At 43.1% G+C, this 20,670-nt stretch overlaps 1 protein-coding gene across 4 annotated transcripts in view; it reads left to right on the top strand.

Moving 5' to 3' along the window:
• The first annotated feature begins 1,093 nt into the window (after window positions 1-1,093).
• The window catches only part of gspt1l (G1 to S phase transition 1, like), a 55,255-nt gene continuing 35,678 nt past the window's right edge, over window positions 1,094-20,670 (top strand). Inside the window, exons 1-4 of one of the 4 annotated variants that reach the window (XM_089018453.1) lie at window positions 1,094-1,563; window positions 2,921-2,965; window positions 3,719-3,952; window positions 7,836-7,869. In XM_089018453.1, coding sequence (XP_088874579.1) covers window positions 1,371-1,563; window positions 2,921-2,965; window positions 3,719-3,952; window positions 7,836-7,869 — 506 coding nt within the window. In that variant the 5' untranslated portion in view covers window positions 1,094-1,370. Of the gene's footprint in view, window positions 1,564-1,626; window positions 1,958-2,920; window positions 2,966-3,718; window positions 3,953-7,835; window positions 7,870-20,670 lie in introns of those variants that run through there. The other 3 variants (XM_089018454.1, XM_089018456.1, XM_089018455.1) reach the window with 3 other exon arrangements.

The following is a 20,670-nucleotide window of genomic DNA, read 5'->3' as shown; positions in this document are numbered from 1 at the left end:
CCGGCAGAGTTATTGCTCGGTCAGCCACTCCGCGTTCCTGCCTGTGAATTTCTGCCTGAAGCTTCGGGTGCACCTTCTTTCCCCTTTTTGCCAGGAGAGCCCCTGACTCCAGCATTATTTCACCATTGTGTCCCCAAAGTATTTGTTCCGTCTGCTCTTAGGTTAGCCCGGTTTGTCTTTGTGCATCACGATGCCAACCGCTCTCCACTTCAGCCGCCGTACGATTGCCCATTTAGAGTGTTCAAACGCGGTGAGAAGAGTTTTGTGCTCGATATGGGTGGGCGAAGGGAGGTCATTTCATTAGACAGACTCAAACCAGCTCATTTATTTGCAGGCGAGGACATTTTGCTGGCCCAGGTCCCACATCGCGGACGCTATCCGAATGCTCCAGCCTCACTGCAGCATGCAAGGGTTGAGTATTTTTCCCCCACTCAGGTCTCACCCTGGTCGCCTGCCCGAATAACTTCACATGCACCACCGAATGAAGGACTGCATAGTCGTTGCAGCAGGCTGGTCAAGCCCCCCCCGCAAAGTTTTCACCTTGACTTTCCTTCTGGGTGTTCTGGGGGGGTGTAGGCTGGCACTAGGACCAGGCATCTCACCCAGCAGGTGCACGGCAGGGGGCGTGTTTGTGTTAAGATATTTCACTGCATTTTCATGTTCCAAGTCAGATCCACTTGTTAGCAGTCGGAATAAAGACGTACTCCAGTCAGTCAGTCAGTCAGTCAGTCCTCAACTTCCACAGAACTACGTTTTAATATCGGGTCAAACCTCATGAGAATTTGAAAAAGAGAAAATGACGTGATGTTACTTTATTAACCACAAAAACTGAAATCAATTTCAAAACATGCAATTATCAATTTTCTGTTTTAATTACGTAACATTTTTAATATTCCTTTGTCCTCTTAATTGGGGGTAAATAACTCGGTCATTGTACATTTCAAAATCAGTATTTCCACCATGAGAACATCTCAAAACAAAATTTTAAAGGACAGACGCATTTTTAAATAATCACGAGTATTAGGGACACGTGGTCTTCTTGATTTCAGCAGTCGCGAAATGCACTTTTATTTTCCATTTCTAGACTTCATATCCCAGGTGTCATTGCGGACAGTACGTCCGGTTGAAGGGATTCGAGCTCACGCTGACCGTCTCTAGGAGTGCTGAGTCGAACATCCTCTTTGGCGTCTCCACAGTTTGAAACCGGGCGCTCTATTTCATCTAGGTCGGATTGAAACTATTCCTCCTCGAGTTGGGACGTGTTATATTAGTCAAAGGTGTGGCCTTAAACGCCGGGATTTGGGTGGACGCTGAACGTCGCCGAAAAAGTGCGGAGCTCAAATCTCGGTAGTGAAATTTCAAAACCCACGATGGACCCGAGAGACACTGCCCCTGATTCTTGGGAACAAGAGGACGATGCGGAGGCCACAATCGATGGACAGCTTGACTCTGCTTTCACAAGCTTAAACGTGAACGCTAAACCCTTTGTTCCCAATGTAAATGCCGCTGAATTTGTCCCAACGTTTGCCATGAAAGCACACTCGGAAAATCACGATTCAATGGGTAAGCCTACTGTCACGTTGGGTAGGAACGTTAGCAACAAGCTAGTTGTTAACGTGTCCACGACTGTACAGGTGCTAACCCTCGAGCTGCACTACAGACACGCGTTAGTATAATCTACTAACTGCTTGTGTGATGAGAGGCATGGCGCGCTGCACTGAAAACATTGCTCAGTTTTTTGCCTCGTGTGCAGTGTATATACAGTTGTGCTGTTATATCACTTATTTCTCGGTGTGTTGAATGTCTGTTTGATCCCAACCGGCATTTGGTCGTTAGTCTCTCATGCTAACGTAGGCAGTGTGGTTTCCTGAGAGTGCTGAACATTAGTTCCGCCCTCTTAGATTTGTGTGGCATACCAACCGTTACTTCTAACGGGACACGTCACGGTAAGAGGAAAGTGAGTGAAACTTAGGTCTGTTGTCATATTTAATTTAATCATTTGGGTAAATATAACCTTGGGCTATGTTGCGTGTTGACCTTAGTGCGATGTGACGTGGACACTGTGACGCATGAAGACTCATTGAATCATTCGTTCAGGCTAGTTTCTACACGTAATCAAGCCTGAATGCTAATTACGCTGTCGTCTGCAGCAGAGGTCCCCAACCACCGGGCCGCGGACCGGTAGCGGTCCGTGGGTCATTTGGTACTGGGCCGTGCAGAAAGAATAAACAAAAGAATAAACAATGTACATAATTTCTGTTTTATTTATTATCTGACTCAGAAATATGTTTTATTTTGAAAACTGAAAAATTGCCAGATTACATTTGTCTATGATTTACTCTTGACACATGTCAAAACGCTTGTCGAGGTCACATGATACATCCAGCTAAAATTAACCCACCGTAAGATCGCAAAATGTGTCAAAAACAAACGTGTTTGGAAAGTTTCTCTGCTAATAGAGTTGTATAAAAATACACAATGGATTCACATTTATTATTATCTTTAAAAGAAAGAAAAAAACAGTTTCCATGCCTGTCGTATAATTTTATTTTGTTGTATTTATCCGCCAGGCTGTGAAAATATTGTCTGACATTAAACCGGTCCGTGGCGCAAAAAAAGTTGGGGACCACTGGTCTACAGTACACAACTCGTTTATATTTAGGTATAAAGGATAGCTGGTTACTTGTCGTTGACACTAAATAAAATGTAAAGGATGGTTGGGTGCTTGTCGCTGACGCTAAATAATCCTGTTGACGAGCAAATATGCAACAAAATCAAATGGCAGTAATTGTATATTTCATTGAGCAACACAATTGCCCTGCGTTCCCTCTGCAAACAAAAAGTTGTGCTCACACAAAGTGTTGACAGTATCTCCCATCTGATTTAATCATTTTGAAGGAACAAACATGTTGTTTTTCAGTTGCTGTTGAAAAAATAGCTACCACGCAGGTGACAGAAACTGCTGGTATGTATGGTCTCTGTGTCTTTGGTTTGAGTCTCAGCGAGCATTCCAACAGTGATACCCATTTTCTCAATTATTGTTGCCTTGTACTGTCCAGACAATGTTAGAGCTACTCCTGTAATAATATCAAATTCCTTTACTGTAGTAATGTGTACAGAGAGATTCCCTCTCTATGAATGCAACCTACCATTTCTCTCCAAATGTGCTAAAAACAATTTGGTAAACTAATCAATGTGTTCATAAGGTACTGAAAAACTACAAACTACAAAGTGTTAAAATATACTGTTGAACTTTGTGAAAATAATGAAATAAGAAGGAATAAGTATTTATTAAAAATGTAATTGCAACGTTAACATTGAGTAACGATGAATTGTGACCTGTGGTAATTGATATCTGATTAATTAACCCATATTTTCTTAAACCCAATTATGTAAGCCATATTTTCTTAAATCGATGCCAGTCAGAAGCATGTACAATATTAAGTCATTTATGAAAATGCTGAAGTAGTTACTGCTGCTTAAAATTAGGTGCAATCAACTGTTCTGGATGCTGTTCGTATGCTCAAGGAACCCCATCAACATTATTCTGAAACAGTATTCGTCATCTGAGTTGGTGTTGCTTCATGTAGATTTTTGTATTTATAAACGGATGCAATTAACTTCATAAGATGATTATTTTGAGAAGAAAGTAGGCAAGAAACTTGTGTAAAATGATTTGGAGGGGAAAATGAACATATAAACCTGACATTTTATGCAGCTCGATTGGAGAATGGTGACACGGAAATGACACCATGGGACCAAAAAGATGTTGAACCAAATGAAGAGCCAAGAGGTCGGTGCTGTGGACATCGCGGGGCGGTAGTGGTGGCAACACCCGAGGAGATGGGGTCGGAGATAGAGGAAGAGGAAATGCTTGCACCCAAGGTTCCCCCTACACAACCAGACGCCCCGAAGAAGGAACACATAAATGTCGTGTTCATTGGACACGTAGGTCAGTTCATGCATGACTCCAAATTTGTGATGAATGCCACTGTTTGTAAGAACATTTGAGTGTTTGTTTGCCCTGTTCACGCAACACAACATTGGCTTTAGCACTTTCTGTCTGTTGATCAGGCAGGGACATACTGGCTGATATTTGTCACTGTGAAAATACATGTTTTAGATACAGTACCTTAAATTGTCAAACCCTAAAATTCAGCAGTTTATTGCAGAATTCTTGCAAATTAAGAAATAAAACTGCAGATCCCCTTTTTAAAATGTGTAAAGTACCAGTGATGCATAGTTTAAATAAAGTACTAAATACAATAATGTCTGTGTAAGCTCTCAGTCATACAGGAGTGGTCCATCGATGAGAAGGTTTCTTCAGCCATCATCTGTTGTTTTTGAAGGTGTCGGACGTTTCGCCTCCTATCCAAGAGGCTTCGTTAGCGAACTAAATAAAAACGATGCAAGTTTAAAAAAAAAGCCAAACTATATGGCCAGCTCCATGCAAAAAAAATACAGGAATTTTCCCGTTTGACAACTATGAAAGACTTACTCAATTCACCATTTTGGCATTATTGTATTTATCGATGAGAAGGTTTCTTCAGCGATCATCTGTACTTTTTGAAGGTGTCGGACGTTTCGCCTCCTATCCAAGCGGCTTCGTCAGCGAACTAAAGTCTTACTGGTCGTATCGGCCCTATTTATATCCCTAATGTCCAGACATGGCGGCGCCGGACTCAGCTATGATAGATCCCTATTCTCAGGTTGGGGGGAGCAGAGGACCACTCCCTGATTGTGCCTACATTCCTGACTAACGACTGGCCTGTTTGCCCCACTCCCACCGGTATCACCTCATCAGTATTACTAATCCTATTTTGCCTAAGCAGGCTGTTTTACGAATGATGCAAATCGAACCTCACCCCACCATATCGGTTTAATGAAGGATTTAGCTGTTTTATGAAAATCGCTTCTTTCACCCCCCTATCAAACCATCAATGATCTTTCGCTAAGATTTTAACCTCATTGAATTTCTTGTTTTTTAATTATGACAAAAGTATCGTCCACATATCTAAACCAGTGTCTAGGTTTTGTCCCGGGGAAGGATGTGTGGGCCTGTTTCTCCATCTCTTCCATGTATAGATTAGCCACTATGGGTGAAACAAAAAAAGACTTTATCAACATCGCAGGGATAATACTAGTGGGCCTCAATCGGCATACATTTGCACCTAAGTAACCTAGTAACCACTCATTTGACGACAATGAGGTTAAAATCTTAGCGAAAGAACATAGATGGTTTGAAAGGGGAATAAAAGAAGCGATTCTCATAAAACAACTAAATCCTTCATTAAACCGGTCTGGTGGGGTGAGGTTCAATTTGGATCGTTCATACAATAGCCTGCTTAGGCAAAACAGGTTAGGCAACTTTCGTAATGCTGATGAGGTGATACCGGAGGGAGTGGGGCAAACAGGCCAGTCGTTATTCAGGAATGTAGGAACAATCAGTGGGGCCAAAGGGAGTGGTCCTCTGCTCCCCCCAACCTGAGAGTAGGGATCTATCATAGCTGAGTCCGGCGCCGCCATGTCTGGACATTAGGGATATAAATAGGGCCGATACGACCAGTAAGACTTTAGTTCGCTGACGAAGCCTCTTGGATAGGAGGCAAAACGTCCGACACCTTCAAAAAGTACAGATGATCGCTGAAGAAACCTTCTCATCGATAAATACAATAATGCCAAAATGGTGAATTGAGTAAGTCTTTCATAGTTGTCAAACGGGAAAATTCCTGTATTTTTTTTGCATGGAGCTGGCCATATAGTTTGGCTTTTTTTTTAAACTTGCATCGTTTTTATTTTAGACATTCCATTTTGAAATTGACCATATGAAATTGAACATTTGAATACTGAGGGCCCTGTGTATGTCTACCTGTGGCCAATTTCTATACCAACATCCTTTTGTAACTGTAAATTCTTCAACAAGGAAAACAACCAATCAAATGGTAAATAAAAAATATTAATAATCAAGAAATAACATTATATAAAATAAAAACAAAAAAGATGATCAACAGTGACAGTTCACAAATATGGTGACAAGTCCTGACGTCACGTCACGGAAAGAACTCCCCTGACCGAGAAAGGACACACTGTTTCAGTCCTTTCATCACGTCAATGCATCTTGTGTTACTTTGTTTGGTCTGAAAACTAAATGTTGATCCATGTCGATGGCAAAATTAGAAGGAAAACACATAAATAACGAAATAGTGAATCCTTGTGTGTTGCACCAAGACAACTATTTGATATTCGCTGACACAAATTCCTCTGAGACAAATCAGCCCATTACCAACGGAGCTTTGGCGCCATCTTCTGCATTTTCTTGATGCTACATTTCTGTCCAGATGCCTCAAAATGACACGGAAGGACTTCTTTAATCGATTGCAATTCATGGTTTCCTCTTCAGAACTATTTGAATCATATTCATAACTGAATGAGTAACAAGAAAGCATGCTCTCCGAATCTGAAGCCATTGTTTTGATTCTCGAGCAAGGCAAGACGTCTTGGCGTGACACCACGAACAAGTGGGCGGGACCTTCTGAAACTGGCCACTTCCGGGTTCAATTTGAAGTAGTTTTTAGACACTTTATGTCATTTATATTGGTGTTTTGCATTTGACTAAAAATATCGGCCTGCGTGTTTTGGGTATTTTAGATGCTATAAAACGTTTTTCTGATGTCAGTTAGGAAACAAAAAGTGGTGTCGGTTGTCTTTTAATGCTTTAGGTTTAGTATATCCGTGCCAAACACTCCCTCCAAATGCTCCCTCTGTCAAATTTTAGAACCCATTGTGGCCCACAAGTCAAAAAGTTTGCCCACCCCTGGTTTAGCCCTATGCTGGAGGGTTCTGATAACTCCTAGTGGTTAGAATCAAAAAGTAAGTATTGGTCAGTGTGCGTGGCTTTCCTAAAGACTTCTGCTTTTAGCGCTTGGTCCTCTTTTATAATTACTTTACAATCCAAAAAGGCTAGTTGATTCTCTTTAACGTCTGAAGAAACCTTTCCATCGATGGACCACTCCTGTACGACTGAGAGCTTACAAAGACGTTCAACAATGTTTCCACATAGAATTAGTTTCTTACTCACCAACCGTAGATATAAAAAAAAAAAATCCAAAAGAAAGTTATGTGGATTTCACATGGCCTTTGTAAACAACTGTCTGTCTGTCTAGTCAATGCCCCACCATTCTTTGTCCTTCATTCCCCTTGTGTCTTCCGTGCCGTCTCGTCTTTCGCTGCCTCCAATCTCTATCGTGTTGTCGGATTTTCTTCTTCGAGGTTTCGCACCTGCCATCCTCTCACCACATCGCTTTTGCCGCATCCAGCGCGCTGTTGTATATTTTCACTCCTTTCGACCAGTGGACCTCAGTGTGTCCATCGGGGATTGAAAACGAATTCCCTTCTCTTTCCGAATTATTTTTAGTCCGGTGTACTCTTAGCGTTTAGCCGCCACTTCTGTTGCATGGTTGAAACTCACTTTATTTCCCTCCACTTGAATCAGCGTTCGCCCGGTCGTCCTGAATATGTCCTCTTTGACGTTGAATATCAGGCCGTTTACGACCATTGCTCCTCTTGGTTTGCTCAAGAGTGGCTTTGGGGCCAGTGCTCTATGCGCCCTCTGTATCTCCAGTTGAATACCTTGACTGTCCTCCAATGTGAACCTCGATGAGGAGGAACCTGCAACATGAATGACCACAATACAGAAAATAAGTGGTTGGGGATAATTTGAAAGAATTTGGATTTAACTATTACTTTGTGTTTTATTTTTTTTTCCCCATCTTGCGCTTATGACATCTAAATCACCAAAGCAAATTTCAAACCTATAACATTTCTTTCTTCTTTAGATGCTGGAAAGTCAACTATTGGCGGACAAATCATGTGAGTTGCACTGTTGTTTTGTTTAACTGCAAAAAGTCACATCTCAAGATAAAATTTCTTAAATCACTGCAACAAATACTTGTTTTTAGGTTGACAAGATATTTGTTTTTAAGCAATATAAATATGTAAGAATCTCTGGCTTACATCAAGAAAATGTGTCCTTAATAATCTTAACCAAGATATTTCAGTGAGTTCCCAAGATATTTTCACTTGTTTTAAGTAATTTAATGCCTGAAACCATAATCCCCACCAGTATGTAGATGTTTGATCAATACTGAGGAGTATAAAGTTGCTCGGACTGGGCACCGAAGACAAAGTCCAGGGTAATACAAAGTCCAAATACGAGTTGACAGTGTCCCGTTTTCGTACTCGCTCTCCTGAAGAAGGAAGCGGGAGATGTGGCCCATCGAACAAGTAGGATGTTTATTTTCACAAAATGACGATACAAAATAACTGTTTCGTATCAAACGCGTACGACAATTTTCTCCAGCATGACCGCACAGCAATCGGGGGAGGGAGGGGTGTCCATCGCCGCGGAGTGGGTGGGATCGCCGCGATGCAAATGCCGAGTCGGCCTCATGGTCGGCGCCGCCTCCTCTTTGAGACAGGTGACTTCTTCTGGCTTCTCCGTTAGCAGGCAGAGCGATTTTTGGATAGCTGTTTTTTTTTTGACAGCTCGCATGCAAGGAAAGCCGTGCGGATTTGGATCAGCAGAATGCGTGTGCGCCAACACAGTAATAGAGATCGATAATACGAAATATAAAATGATTAAAATGACACTAAAAGTTAGAAGATTTATAAATGAACTGTCAACATTTTGGTCCATAATAGTATTCAATAGAAAACCCAGCAGACAAGGGTAGGTGCACAGAGAGACCTCAACTTATGAACACCTTATCTTACGAACTTTTCATCCTACGAACGTCAAATTCATGAAAATTAAACCTTAAAATACGCACTGTTTTCATGATACACACCCACTACGGCTGGTGGAGTAATCTTTGGCGGAAGAACACCAAAGCACACGACCTTCGGATCTGGCGGAGTGATCTTCGGCGGAAGCACACGACCGAACAGCGCTCCAGCCAGCGCGACATTCCAAACCCCCTCCCATTGAATGCACACGTCGATCGCCTACTTGGAGCTTTTTACTGATAATTTTACTATGATCGTACCGAAAAAAAACCCACCACAGGCTCGTGTTCAGCCCAAGAAGACACAAAATAAAATCACAGTCGCTGAGAAGAAGAAGATAGTTGAAAAACACGAACGAGGTGTGCGTTTGTGTGATTTAGTGGCTGAGCACGGCTATGCTAAGTCAACCATTGCTACTATTCTCCGGAACAGAGAAGCCATCAAAGGTGCGTCTGTTGCAAAAGGTGTTTCCGTGCTCTCAAAGCGACAGTCTCGGGCAATCGAAGAAGTTGAAAAACTTCTTTTAATTTGGATTAACGAAAAGCAGCTATCCGGCGACAGCGTGAGTAAAGCTATTTTATGCGAGAAAGCACGGCTAATTCATGCCGATATCGCCATGCGCCAACCTGGAAGTTCGGCGCTTATTGAGGATTTTAAAACCAGCAACGGATGGTTCGAGAACATCTGAGGGCGAGGAGGAGGAGATGGCTGCAGCATCAAGTGAGCTCATCAAGGCAATCTTGGCAAAGTGGAATGATGTGCAGGCTTTCACCGAACAGTTACATCCAGAAAAGCCTGTGGCTATGACAATCATCAACATAATGAACGATAATGTGATGCCTCACCTTTGTAAGCAACCGGTGTCAATTAAGAGGTTTTTAATCAGCAAAAATGATGAGGAGTCTCCAAAGAAAAAAGAAGAGAAGCCACACCAGAGGTTAAGATACCAACAGTCCTTATGGAAGGTGACTCTCCTTCCATAAGCCATCAACGACCACCAAAAAGGTAAATAAAACTTTATTTTACAGCACAGTTTATTTCTTTAATTACAGTCCTCATGTAATGTGCCTCTCTTTCCAAACAGCAATTCCCGTTGACCTTCGACCTCCAAGGCCATTCCATCAAGCCATCAATGACCATCACAAATGTAAATAAAGTGACTTTATTATACAGTGCAGTGTATTTATTTCACTACAATACAATAGCACATGTATTATACATAGAATAAGGTATGTTGTATGTAGTTTTAAGGCTTATTTAGTTGAAAAGTATATTTTATGGAAACCCGGGAACGGATTATTCCCATTTTAATGGTTTCCTATGGGATTTTTTTTTTAGATACACACTTTTCGCCTTACACACTGTCTGGGAACCAATTAAGTTCGTAAGTTGAGGTCTCACTGTAATGTGCTTCTCAACACATTGGATTATGAAGACAAAATAAATAGGTTAATCAGTGATTCTTACACTTATGACCAACTAAAAAGGGACCCTTCCAATAGAATCAAGAAAGAAATGATAGACAGTCTCCAAAAGTTAGAGAAAGGAAAACAAACTGATCTATTTTAGATTATACCCGGGAGAGGCCACGCCATGTATCTATGGCCTGCCAAAAATACATAAAGGGTTCCCCCTCAGACCCATTGTTTGTAGCATTGACTCCTCTACATACAATATAGCCAAATATTTAAAAACTATCTTTGCTCCGTTGGTTGGTAACACAGAATATCACGGACAGAACACCACAGGGTTTGTAGAGAAGATCAAAGACCTCATATTGGAACCTGGGGAAACATTGGCATCTTTCAATGTGACTTCTCTCTTTACATCTGTCCCAACCCCAGCAGCAGTCTCAGTGGTGAGGACGATTGCTGGCGGACGTATCTCGGCATGAAAGAACCAAACTTAAACCGGACCACATCTGCCAATTATTGGAAATCTGCCTTAATACTACGTATTTTCAATTGAGGGGAGACATTTTACAAACAAATTCATGGTTGTGCTATGGGCTCACCAGTTTCACCATAGTGGCTAATCTGTACATGGAAGAGATGGAGAAACAGGCCCTCACATCCTTCCTGGGGACAAAACCTAGGCACTGGTGTTGTAGGTCCAGGACAGGTCTTCGGATATGTGCACTCCTAGGAACTTGGTGCTGCTCATTCTCTCCACTGCAGCACAGTCAATGGTTAGTGGAGCATGCTGGGGCGCACTCTCCTGAAGTCCACAACAATCTCCTTTGTCTTCTCCACATTCAGACGAAGGTTGTTGTCCTTGCACCACGTGGCCAGGCGGCTGACCTCGTCCCTGTAGGCTGTCTCCTCGTCGTTGTTGATGAGGCCCACCACAGTCGTGTCATCCGCAAACTTTATGAAGAGGTTGGAGCTGGGTGATGATGGTGAGCAGTCGTGCGTGAGCAGAGTGAAGAGGAGGGGGCTCAGCACACACCCCTGCGTGATGGTGCTGGAAGTGTCGTCGCCAACTCTGACTGCCTGTGGTCTCCCCGTCAGGAAGTCCAGCAGCCAGTTGCACAGGGAGGTGCTGATCCCCAGTTTGCTCATTTATCGGTGAGTTGTTGGGAGATGGTTGTGTTGAATGCTCAAGTCGATGAACAGCATTCTGATAGGAGTCGGTCTCCAGGTGGGTGAGCGCTGTGTGGAGAGCAGTGGGAGATCATTGGTCGAGCGGTTGTGTTGAATCATGGTTGGGGGGGGGAGGGCTAGATGTGGTTCATAACTAGCCGCTTTGAGGATGGGAGTGAGTGCACAGTCATTGGGCACAACAGGTGGTGGCTTTGAGGCTGGCTGGCTCAGAGAGGTGTTGAAGATGTCCGTGAAGACATCTGTGAGCTCCACAGCGCAGTCTCTCAGAACACGGCCAGGAATGCCGTCGGGACCCGGGGCTTTCGTGCATTGGTCCCTCTAAGGGATCGCCTCACGCTGTCCTGGGACAGTGTCAGCACCTGTTCGCCGGGAGGTGGTGGGGTCTTCTGTGCTGGAGTGCTGTTGTCTGCCTCGAAGCGGGCGAAGAAGTCGTTCAGCTGGTTCAGTAGAGTGGTGGAGTTCTCGCAGGTCTGTGGAGTGGGCTTGTAGTCTGTGATGGTCTGTATCCCACGCCACAGGTTCCTGGTGTCTCTGCTGTCTTTGAAGTGGTTGGCGATCCTCCTGGAGTGCTGTCTCTTGGCCATCCTGATGCCACGTGACAGGTTGGCCCTGGCTGTCCTCAGGCCCAGCTCACCGCCAGCTTTGTAGGCAGCGTTCCGAGCCCTGAGGAGCCTGTGGACTTCAGCCATGGCTTCTGGTTGGCCAGGATGGTGACAGATCTGGTGACAGTCACGTCATCCATGCACTTCCTCATGTAGGAGGTAACAGAATCTGTGTACTCTTGGAGGTCGGTGGTGTTGTTGTTGGTGGCCGCTTGTCTGAACATGTTCCAGTCAGTGTTGGAGAAGCAGTCTTTGAGTGCCTCTGACATCAGGCCACATCCTTATCTGCTTCTTGACTGGTTTGACGACTTTGACAAGTGGCCTGTATGCGGGCATTAACATGATAGTGGAGTGGTCCGAAGCTCCTAGGTGAGGGAGGGGGTAGGCTTTGTAGGCTCCTTTGTGTGTGGTGAAAACATTGTCCAGAATGTTGTTACGTCTTGTCGGAAAGTTAATGTGTCCATGGAGTTGTGGAAAAACACTTTTCGGGTTGGCATGGTTGAAATCGCCAGTCAGGATAAGGAAAGCATCTGGGTGGGCTGTCTGTTGCTCGCTGATGTGCTGGTAGAGTTCATTCAATGCCGCACTCCTGTTGTTAATTGAGCTTGGGGGGATGTAAACTGCTACCAGCAGTATGGCACTAAATTCCCTCGGCAGGTAGAATGGCCGACATTTTATGACCATAAGTTCCATCAGTGGTGAACAGTGTTTGCATACCACAACAGCGTTGCGGCACCAGGCATCACTGATGTAAACACAAAGTCCCCCGCCGCGAGTCTTCCCCCCCTCGACGAGCGCTCTGTCTACCCGGAAGCTAGTTAGCTGGGCTAGCTGGATGGCACTGTCCGGTATGCTGTCGGTCAGTCATGTTTCCACAAAGGCACAACACTCACCCACGGTCTTGGAAGTTGAGCGGAGAAGTCTGATGTAGTCCATTTTATTGTCCAGCGAGCGCACGTTAGCCAGCGTGATGGTAGGAATGCAAGGCCGGTGGGGGCTAGCCGCGAGCCTAATGCGAATACCTCCACGCTTTCCCCTCTTCTGTTTCCTCGTACAGCGCTTGTGGCGCCTCCACTCTGGGTTGGGTGCAGGAGTGGGGGTCGGTGGAAGAGTGGGGCTCAATGGACGAGCCGACTCCCTGAGCAATCCATGCTTGCGTAGCACTTCTGCTTCAGCTGGTTTTGGTTTTAAAAATGAACTGCCGATGTCGAGCAGAACCACATGGGAGTAGGTACGCCTCGGGTGTAGCGAGGCCAACGGAGACGGACATTTACACGAGTAAGACAAACATAATAAACACGAAAAAAACAATTTGCCTGGAGAGAGAGGAGCCGCTGCGTGTGCACACGCCGCCATCTTGGAAAAAATAAATAAATATATATATACAGTAAAGTCTCGTTATATCGATATTCAAGGGAGTCCGAAAAAATATCGATATAACCGGGACTATCGATATATCCGACCTGTTTGCATGTAATTTTCATAGAAATAGTATCGATTAACCGGACTATCGATATATCCGATATCGATATAACGAGACTTTACTGTATATATATATATATATGTATGTATATATATATATATATATATATATATATATATATATATATATATATATATATGGCCTAAACTACCAGTAAGACATTAGTTTGCTGACAAAGTTTCTTCGTTAAAAAGCGAAACGTCCGACACCTTCAAAGAAGTACAGATAACGGCTGAAGAAACCTTTTCATCTATGTGTGTATATATAAAAATATACATATATGTATATATGTGTGCGTGTGTATATATATATGTATATGTGTGTGTGTGTATATATATATATATATATATATATATATATATATATATATATATATGTATATATATATATATATATACACACACAGTGAGTCCTAAACTTACGAACTTAATTGGTTCCCAGACAGAGTGTGTAAGGTGAAAAGTGTGTATCTATATCTATAGTGTATATATTATCCTATGCATAATAAATGTGCTATGGTATTGTAATTAAAGAAATACACTGCATTGTCATAAAGTCACTTTATTTACATTTGTGATGGGCATTGATGACTTGATGGAATGGCATTGGAGGTCGAAGGTCAAAGGGACTTGCTGTTTGGAAAGAGAGGCACATTACATGAGGACTGTAATTAAAGAAATAAACTGTGCTGTAAAATAAAGCTGTATTTACCTTTTTGATGGTCATTGATGGCTTATGGAAGGAGAGTAACCTTCCATAAGGACTGTTGGTAACTTAACCTCTGGTGTGGCTTCTCTTTGCTTCTTCGGAGACTCCTCATCCTTTTTGCTGATTAAAAACCTCTTAATTGACACCTGTTGCTTTCTGACTTGTAAGGTCTTACGAAGCTGAGGCATCACATTATCGTCCATCATGTTGATGATTGTCATAGCTAGTCTTTTCTGGATGGAACTGTTCGGTAAAAGCCTGCACATCATTCCACTTTGCCAACATTGCCTTCTCCTCCTCGCCCTCAGATGTTCTCGAACCATCCGTTACGGGCTTTAAAATCCTGAATAAGCACCGAACTTCCAGGTTGGCGCATGGCGATATCGGCGTGATTTAGCCGTGCTTTCTTGCATAAAATAGCCTTACTCGCGCTGTCGCCGCAGAGCTGCTTTTCGTGAATCCAAATTAACAGAAGTTTTTCAACTTCTTCGATTGCCCGAGACCGTCGCTTTAAGAGCATGGAAACACCTTTTGCAACAGACGCACCTTTGATAGCTTCTTTGTTGCGAAGGATGGTAGCGATGGTGGACTTAGCATAGCCGCGCTCTGTCGCTAAATCACACAAACGCACACGTCGTTCGTGTTTTTCAATTATCTCCTTCTTCTCAGAGACGGTGATTTTATTGTGTTTCTTCTTGGGCTGAACACGAGCCTGTGGTGGGTTTTTTTCGGTGCCATAATCAGTATAAGCAAAAAGCTGGGAAGGAGGGGATGGACGTGTGCATTCAATGAGTGGGGGTGTGCAAAGTAGCGTCGGCCGCAGCGCTGTTCGGTTGCCGAAGATCACTCCGCCAGAGCCGAAGGTCGTGTGCTTTCGTGTTCTTCCGCAGAAGATTATGTATTTATGTATACACACTTCCACCGAAGTGCGTAAGATGAAAATAGTTCTTATTATGAGGCTTAATATTCATAAATTTGACATTCGCATGATGAAAAGTGCGTATTATAAGGCGTATAAATATATATATATATATATATATATATATATATATATATATATATATATATATATATATATATATATATATATATATATATAAACTGCCAAACAAAGGCTCCAGGCGAAAGAGAATGAGGCCAGAAGAATAAACAGGCTGTTCACAACACAACCTACGAAAGTGTACGCTCAGTGGCAGGGTTCTAGCAGCAGAGCAGACCCTCCAAGGCTGGAAACAGAAAGATACGATAGATAAGATAGAAGGAGGTCGCACATAACAGCAGTGTCACAATGGCTGGTGACTCAAAGAGGCGCACAGCAAACTCATGGAACAGAACCCAGTTACCATCACAGCGGCAGACATACAAGAAAGAGTCTCAGGTATGAAAAACTGGACGGCACCAGGCCCGGATATGGTCCACACCTACTGGCTAAAGAAACTCACAGCACTCCACGAACGCCTAGCAGCACAAATGAACCAGTTGCTGATGGATGGGACTCACCCAGGATGGCTAACCAAAGGGTGAACAATCCTGATCATGAAGGATTCCTCAAAGGGTGCAGTTCCTTCCAACTATCGGCCAATAACCTTTCTCTCCACAACATGGAAGCTCATGTCAGGCATCATTGCGGCTAAGATAAGTGGACACATGGATCAATACATGAGCAAAGCACAGAAAGGCATTGGTAGAGATACGAAATGTGCCAAACATCAGCTGCTGGTTGACAGAGCAGTCGCACAAGACTGCAGGTCCCGACATACCAACCTGTGCACAGCCTGGATTGATTACAAGAAAGCATATGACTCGATGCCACACACATGGATCACTGAATGCTTGGAGTTGTATAAGGTCAACAGGACCCTGAGAGCCTTCGTTGCAAACTTGATGAGGATGTGGAAAACCACACTTGAAGCCAATGGCAAGCCACTAACGCAAGTGTCCATCAAATGTGGCATATACCAAAGTGATGCACTCTCACCACTGCTTTTCTGCATTGGACTGAACTCCCTCAGCCAGATAATCGCCAAGACAGGCTATGGATACCGCCTCAGAAATGGAGCTGCGATCAGTCCCCTCCTCTACATGGATGACATAAGGCTGTATGCTAAGAGCGAAAGGGACATAGACTCCCTGATCCACACAACCAGGATCTAAAGCGGTGACATCGGGATGATGTCATTCGGGCTGGAGAAATGTAGTCGGATGGTGACTAAGAGGGGCAAGGTAGTCCACACTGAAGGGGTCTCACTCCCTGAAGGAACAATAGCAGACATTGAAAACAGCTACAAGTACCTTGGTATACCACAGGCCAATGGCAACCTCCAACTCGCAACAAGGAAAGCGGCTACGACCAAATACCTCCAGCGGGTGAGGCAAGTCCTGAGAAGCCAGCTCAATGGCAAGAACAAGACCCGGGCAATAAGCAGCTATGCCCTGCCAGTGATCAGATACCCTGCAGGAATAATAAGGTGACCGAAGAAAGAGATTCAGACCACGGATGTTAAGACCCGAAAACTCCTCACCATGCACGGAGGGTTCCATCCCAAGTCCAGCACCCTGAGACTGTACACAAGCCGTAAGGAAGGAGGCAGGGGACTAGTGAGTGTGAGAGCCACTGTCCAGGATGAAACATCCAAGCTCAATGGATACATCAAAGAGAAGGCTCCAACGGATGATGTACTCAGAGAATGTCTCAGACAATGGGGAACAGAGGATGAGGTGCTGGAAGAGGGACAATCATGGGAGGAAAAGCACTTACACGGGATGTACCACCGAACCATAACTGAAGTGGCTGATCTCAAGAAGTCCTATCAGTGGCTAGAGAGGGCTGGCCTAAAGGACAGCACAGAGGCTCTCATCCTGGCTGCTCAAGAGCAGGCCCTGAACACCGGAGCCATAGAGGCATGGATATACCACACCAGGCAAAAGTGTAGGTTGTGCAAAGAAGCACCTGAGACAATCCAACACATAACTGCAGGGTGTAAGATGCTACATGGAGCGCCATAACCACCTAGTCTACCGTCTACCGAAACATCTGTGAGGAGTATAGACTGGAAACCCCAAGGTCAAAATGGGAAACACCTCCCAAGGTAGTAGAGAATGACCGAGCAAAGATCCTGTGGGACTTCCAGATACAGCCTGACAAGATGGTAATGGCCAACCAACCATAAATCGTGGTCATAGATAAAGGGCAAAGGAAAGCCATTGTCGGGGATGTAGCGGTCCCGAGTGATGGAAACATCAGAAAGAAGGAACATGAGAAAATCGATACATACCAAGGGCTCAGAGAGGAGCTGGAGAGAGCCTGGAAGGTAAAGGTGACAGTCGTGCCTGTGGTGGTCGGAGCACTCGGGGCAGTGACCCCCAAACTAGACGAGTGGTTGCAACAGATCCCGGGAACAACATCAGATATCTCGGTCCAGAAAAGCGCACTACTAGGAACAGCACAGATACTGCGCAGACCCCTCAAGCTTCCTGGCCTCTGGCAGAGGACCCGAGCTAAAATGGCGGACAGACACCACCCATGGTGGGTGAGACGAGAATTTATATATATATATATATATATATATATATATATATATATATATATATATATATATATATATATAATATATATATATATATATATATAGAGAGAGAGAGAGAGAGATAGATACAGGCCAGCTTCCTGGCCTCTGGTAGAGGACCCGAGCTAAAATGGGGGAGGGGTGAGACGAGGATTTATATATATATATATATATACAGTAAAGTCTCGTTATATCGATATCGTTTATATTGATAATACTGCTTATTATGACACTATTTTCATTTCCCGTGCACATTTCTAGTATTTTTATGTATAATTCCGTTTAGTACGAATCGTGGTTTTTACGATAATCCGGTTACTACTTTTTCATCTCCCGCCGGCCATTTTGCTATGTTTATATCGATACACGCCATCGGCCGCGCCATTGGTCGACTTGGCCACGTGACCCGGTCACGTGAGTTTTACGTGACCAGCTCCCGTGTAGCAGAGCCATTTTCGTTTTCAGACGCTGTGAAGTGTTTGTGTTAAAAGGTAAAAATGGGAAGCAGAAGAAGATTGAGGACTTTTTTTGCATACATAATACAGTAAGATGTAAGCGTTACAGTTTCCCTGTTGTGTTGTGTACATGCCCACTGTGCTGTATATGAATGCTGATGTTTTGTCTGCTGAAGCGTGATGATTTTGAAAATTACTGTACATTCCATACTGTGTATTAAAGGACAACCGATATCATTCTTTATTCAAATGCAAAACACCAATAAAAATGACTTCATGCCAAGACGTCTTGCATTGGATTGGATTGGATATGCCTTTATTAGTCTCACAGTGGAGAAATTTACAACATTACATTACATTTACATTGCTTGTGAATCCAAACAATGGCTTCAGATTCGGATAATATGCTTTCTTGTTACACATCCAGTTATGAATATGATTCAAATACACTGTAGTTCTGAAGAGGAAAGCATACATGTTTGCAATCGATTAAAGAATTATATGTGCCATTTTGAGGCAACATTGGGGGAACATCTCTCACCCGAAAAAAAGAGGCACGAAATGGCGAGCTCATGGCCAGCTCCGTTTCTTATATGGCGCTTGGATGCCCTCTTTTGGCGGCTTTTGTTAATGCAGTTTGGCACAGGACGGATATATCGACAGTATGGTTATATCAACATTTTTTGTGACTCCCGAGAATATCGATATAACGAGACTTTACGAGATATAACGAGACTTTTCTGATGTTTCCATCACTATACGAGATGCGATATATATATATATATATATATATATATATATATATATATATATATATATATATATATATATATATATATATATATATATATATATAGCATCTATACCTTCTTTGTAGAAGCCTTCCTTATCTTTCTTCAGTTTTAAAAGTCTCTTTTCTTTTCTTTCACTTTAGATATGTAATCCTCCATTCTGAAAATAAGGCCAAGCAACACGAAACTCACTGATATATAGGTGAGGGTTTTTTCCTGATTGTGGCAGTGACAAAACAGTGCCATTCACTTACAATTGTTTGCACTGTTGCTCCTTTGACTTTCCCATTGTGGCGTTTGTGGGCATTTGCATCCAATGAGCACTATTTAAAGGACAATCGACACAATTTTTGTTTCCTAACTGACATCAGAAAAACGTTTTATAGCATCTATACCCAAAACACGCAGGATGATATTTTTAGTCTAACGCAAAACACCAATAAAAATGACTTAGTGTCCCAAAACTGCCACTAATGAGCTGAAAACTGGAGAGATTTAGAAAGTCCCGCCCCTCGTTCGTGACGTCTCGTCAGGATACTCCTTCACAAACTGTTTGCTCCAGAATCAAAATACAGGCTTCAGAGAATTCAGGTTCGTAAAAAGATCCTTTCTTGTTACTCATCCAGTTATTTAGAATTTAATCACGGATCACGAAAAGCATTCATGTTCGATTCAAAGAAAAAAGACTATCGGAATAATACTGTAACGTCCGGTGCTTGTGTTGTGCGTGTCACGCTGAGGGGCATCACAATACGTACCAGGTTTGACTGTCATCGAAGCGTCCTTTCGGCTTCACCAAAGAACTCCTTGGTTAGCTCCTCATTGTCTTTTGGCTCTGGTCCGTTGAAAATGGCTGGGAATTTGTGTAGACTTACACCTTTTTTATGCGTGTTACCGCAATTGGCTGCCACACAATGATTCACCATTGCATTATTTATGTAGTTTCCCTTGATCAACACTGTGTTTTCGGATGAAAAAAACGTACCCAAAATGCATTGTGTATTGCTTTCTCGGTCCGGGACGTTCCCTCAGCGACGTCACTCCGGCATTGTCATCAACTCGAAAACAAGACTTCATGAATATTCAGTACTCGTCTTAAAACGTAGAATATAGCTATATGCGGCGGAATCTTTGTAAAATGCGGTCAGTAGAAGTCATTTGAAGTGATTTTACAAATTATGGACGCAACTTGTCCGGAGTTGTCGGTTGTCCTTTAAATGGCCTCAGAGAAGTCACCAGCTGTAGTCACTCAAAATCACTCACAAGTTAAGAGGCCATGCTGTGAAGCTCATTTCACTGACACAACTTTTTAAGTCACTAAAATTGCTAATTTGTGTTGCTGTATGTATATTTTTGACCCAGCAGATTTGGTCACTTTTTCTGTTAACCTATAATAAAGTCATAAAAGAACCAAACTTCATGAATGTTTTTTTTGACGAAGAAGTATCTGTTCCAATCACTCAGAAAAATGAGAGTTGTCGATAGTTGAGAGTTGGAAACTCAAGAGAGCCATAACATAATGTTCCTCACAATTGTTTGTAAACTTTTGACCACAACTGTATGTCTAGCTCTTGTTCCAGAATGTGTAGTATGAGTTTAAATCAACTAGTTTTTCTACATCCACTAACTCGAGCCTGAGCAAGGTGTGAGACTTCAACTTTGTATGCTATGAACTCTG

This window comes from Hippocampus bargibanti, linkage group LG17 (assembly GCF_051943395.1).
Source record: "Hippocampus bargibanti isolate YZ-2025 linkage group LG17, ASM5194339v1, whole genome shotgun sequence".
NCBI lineage: Eukaryota > Metazoa > Chordata > Actinopteri > Syngnathiformes > Syngnathidae > Hippocampus > Hippocampus bargibanti.
This window is presented reverse-complemented; position numbering and strand designations above follow the sequence as displayed.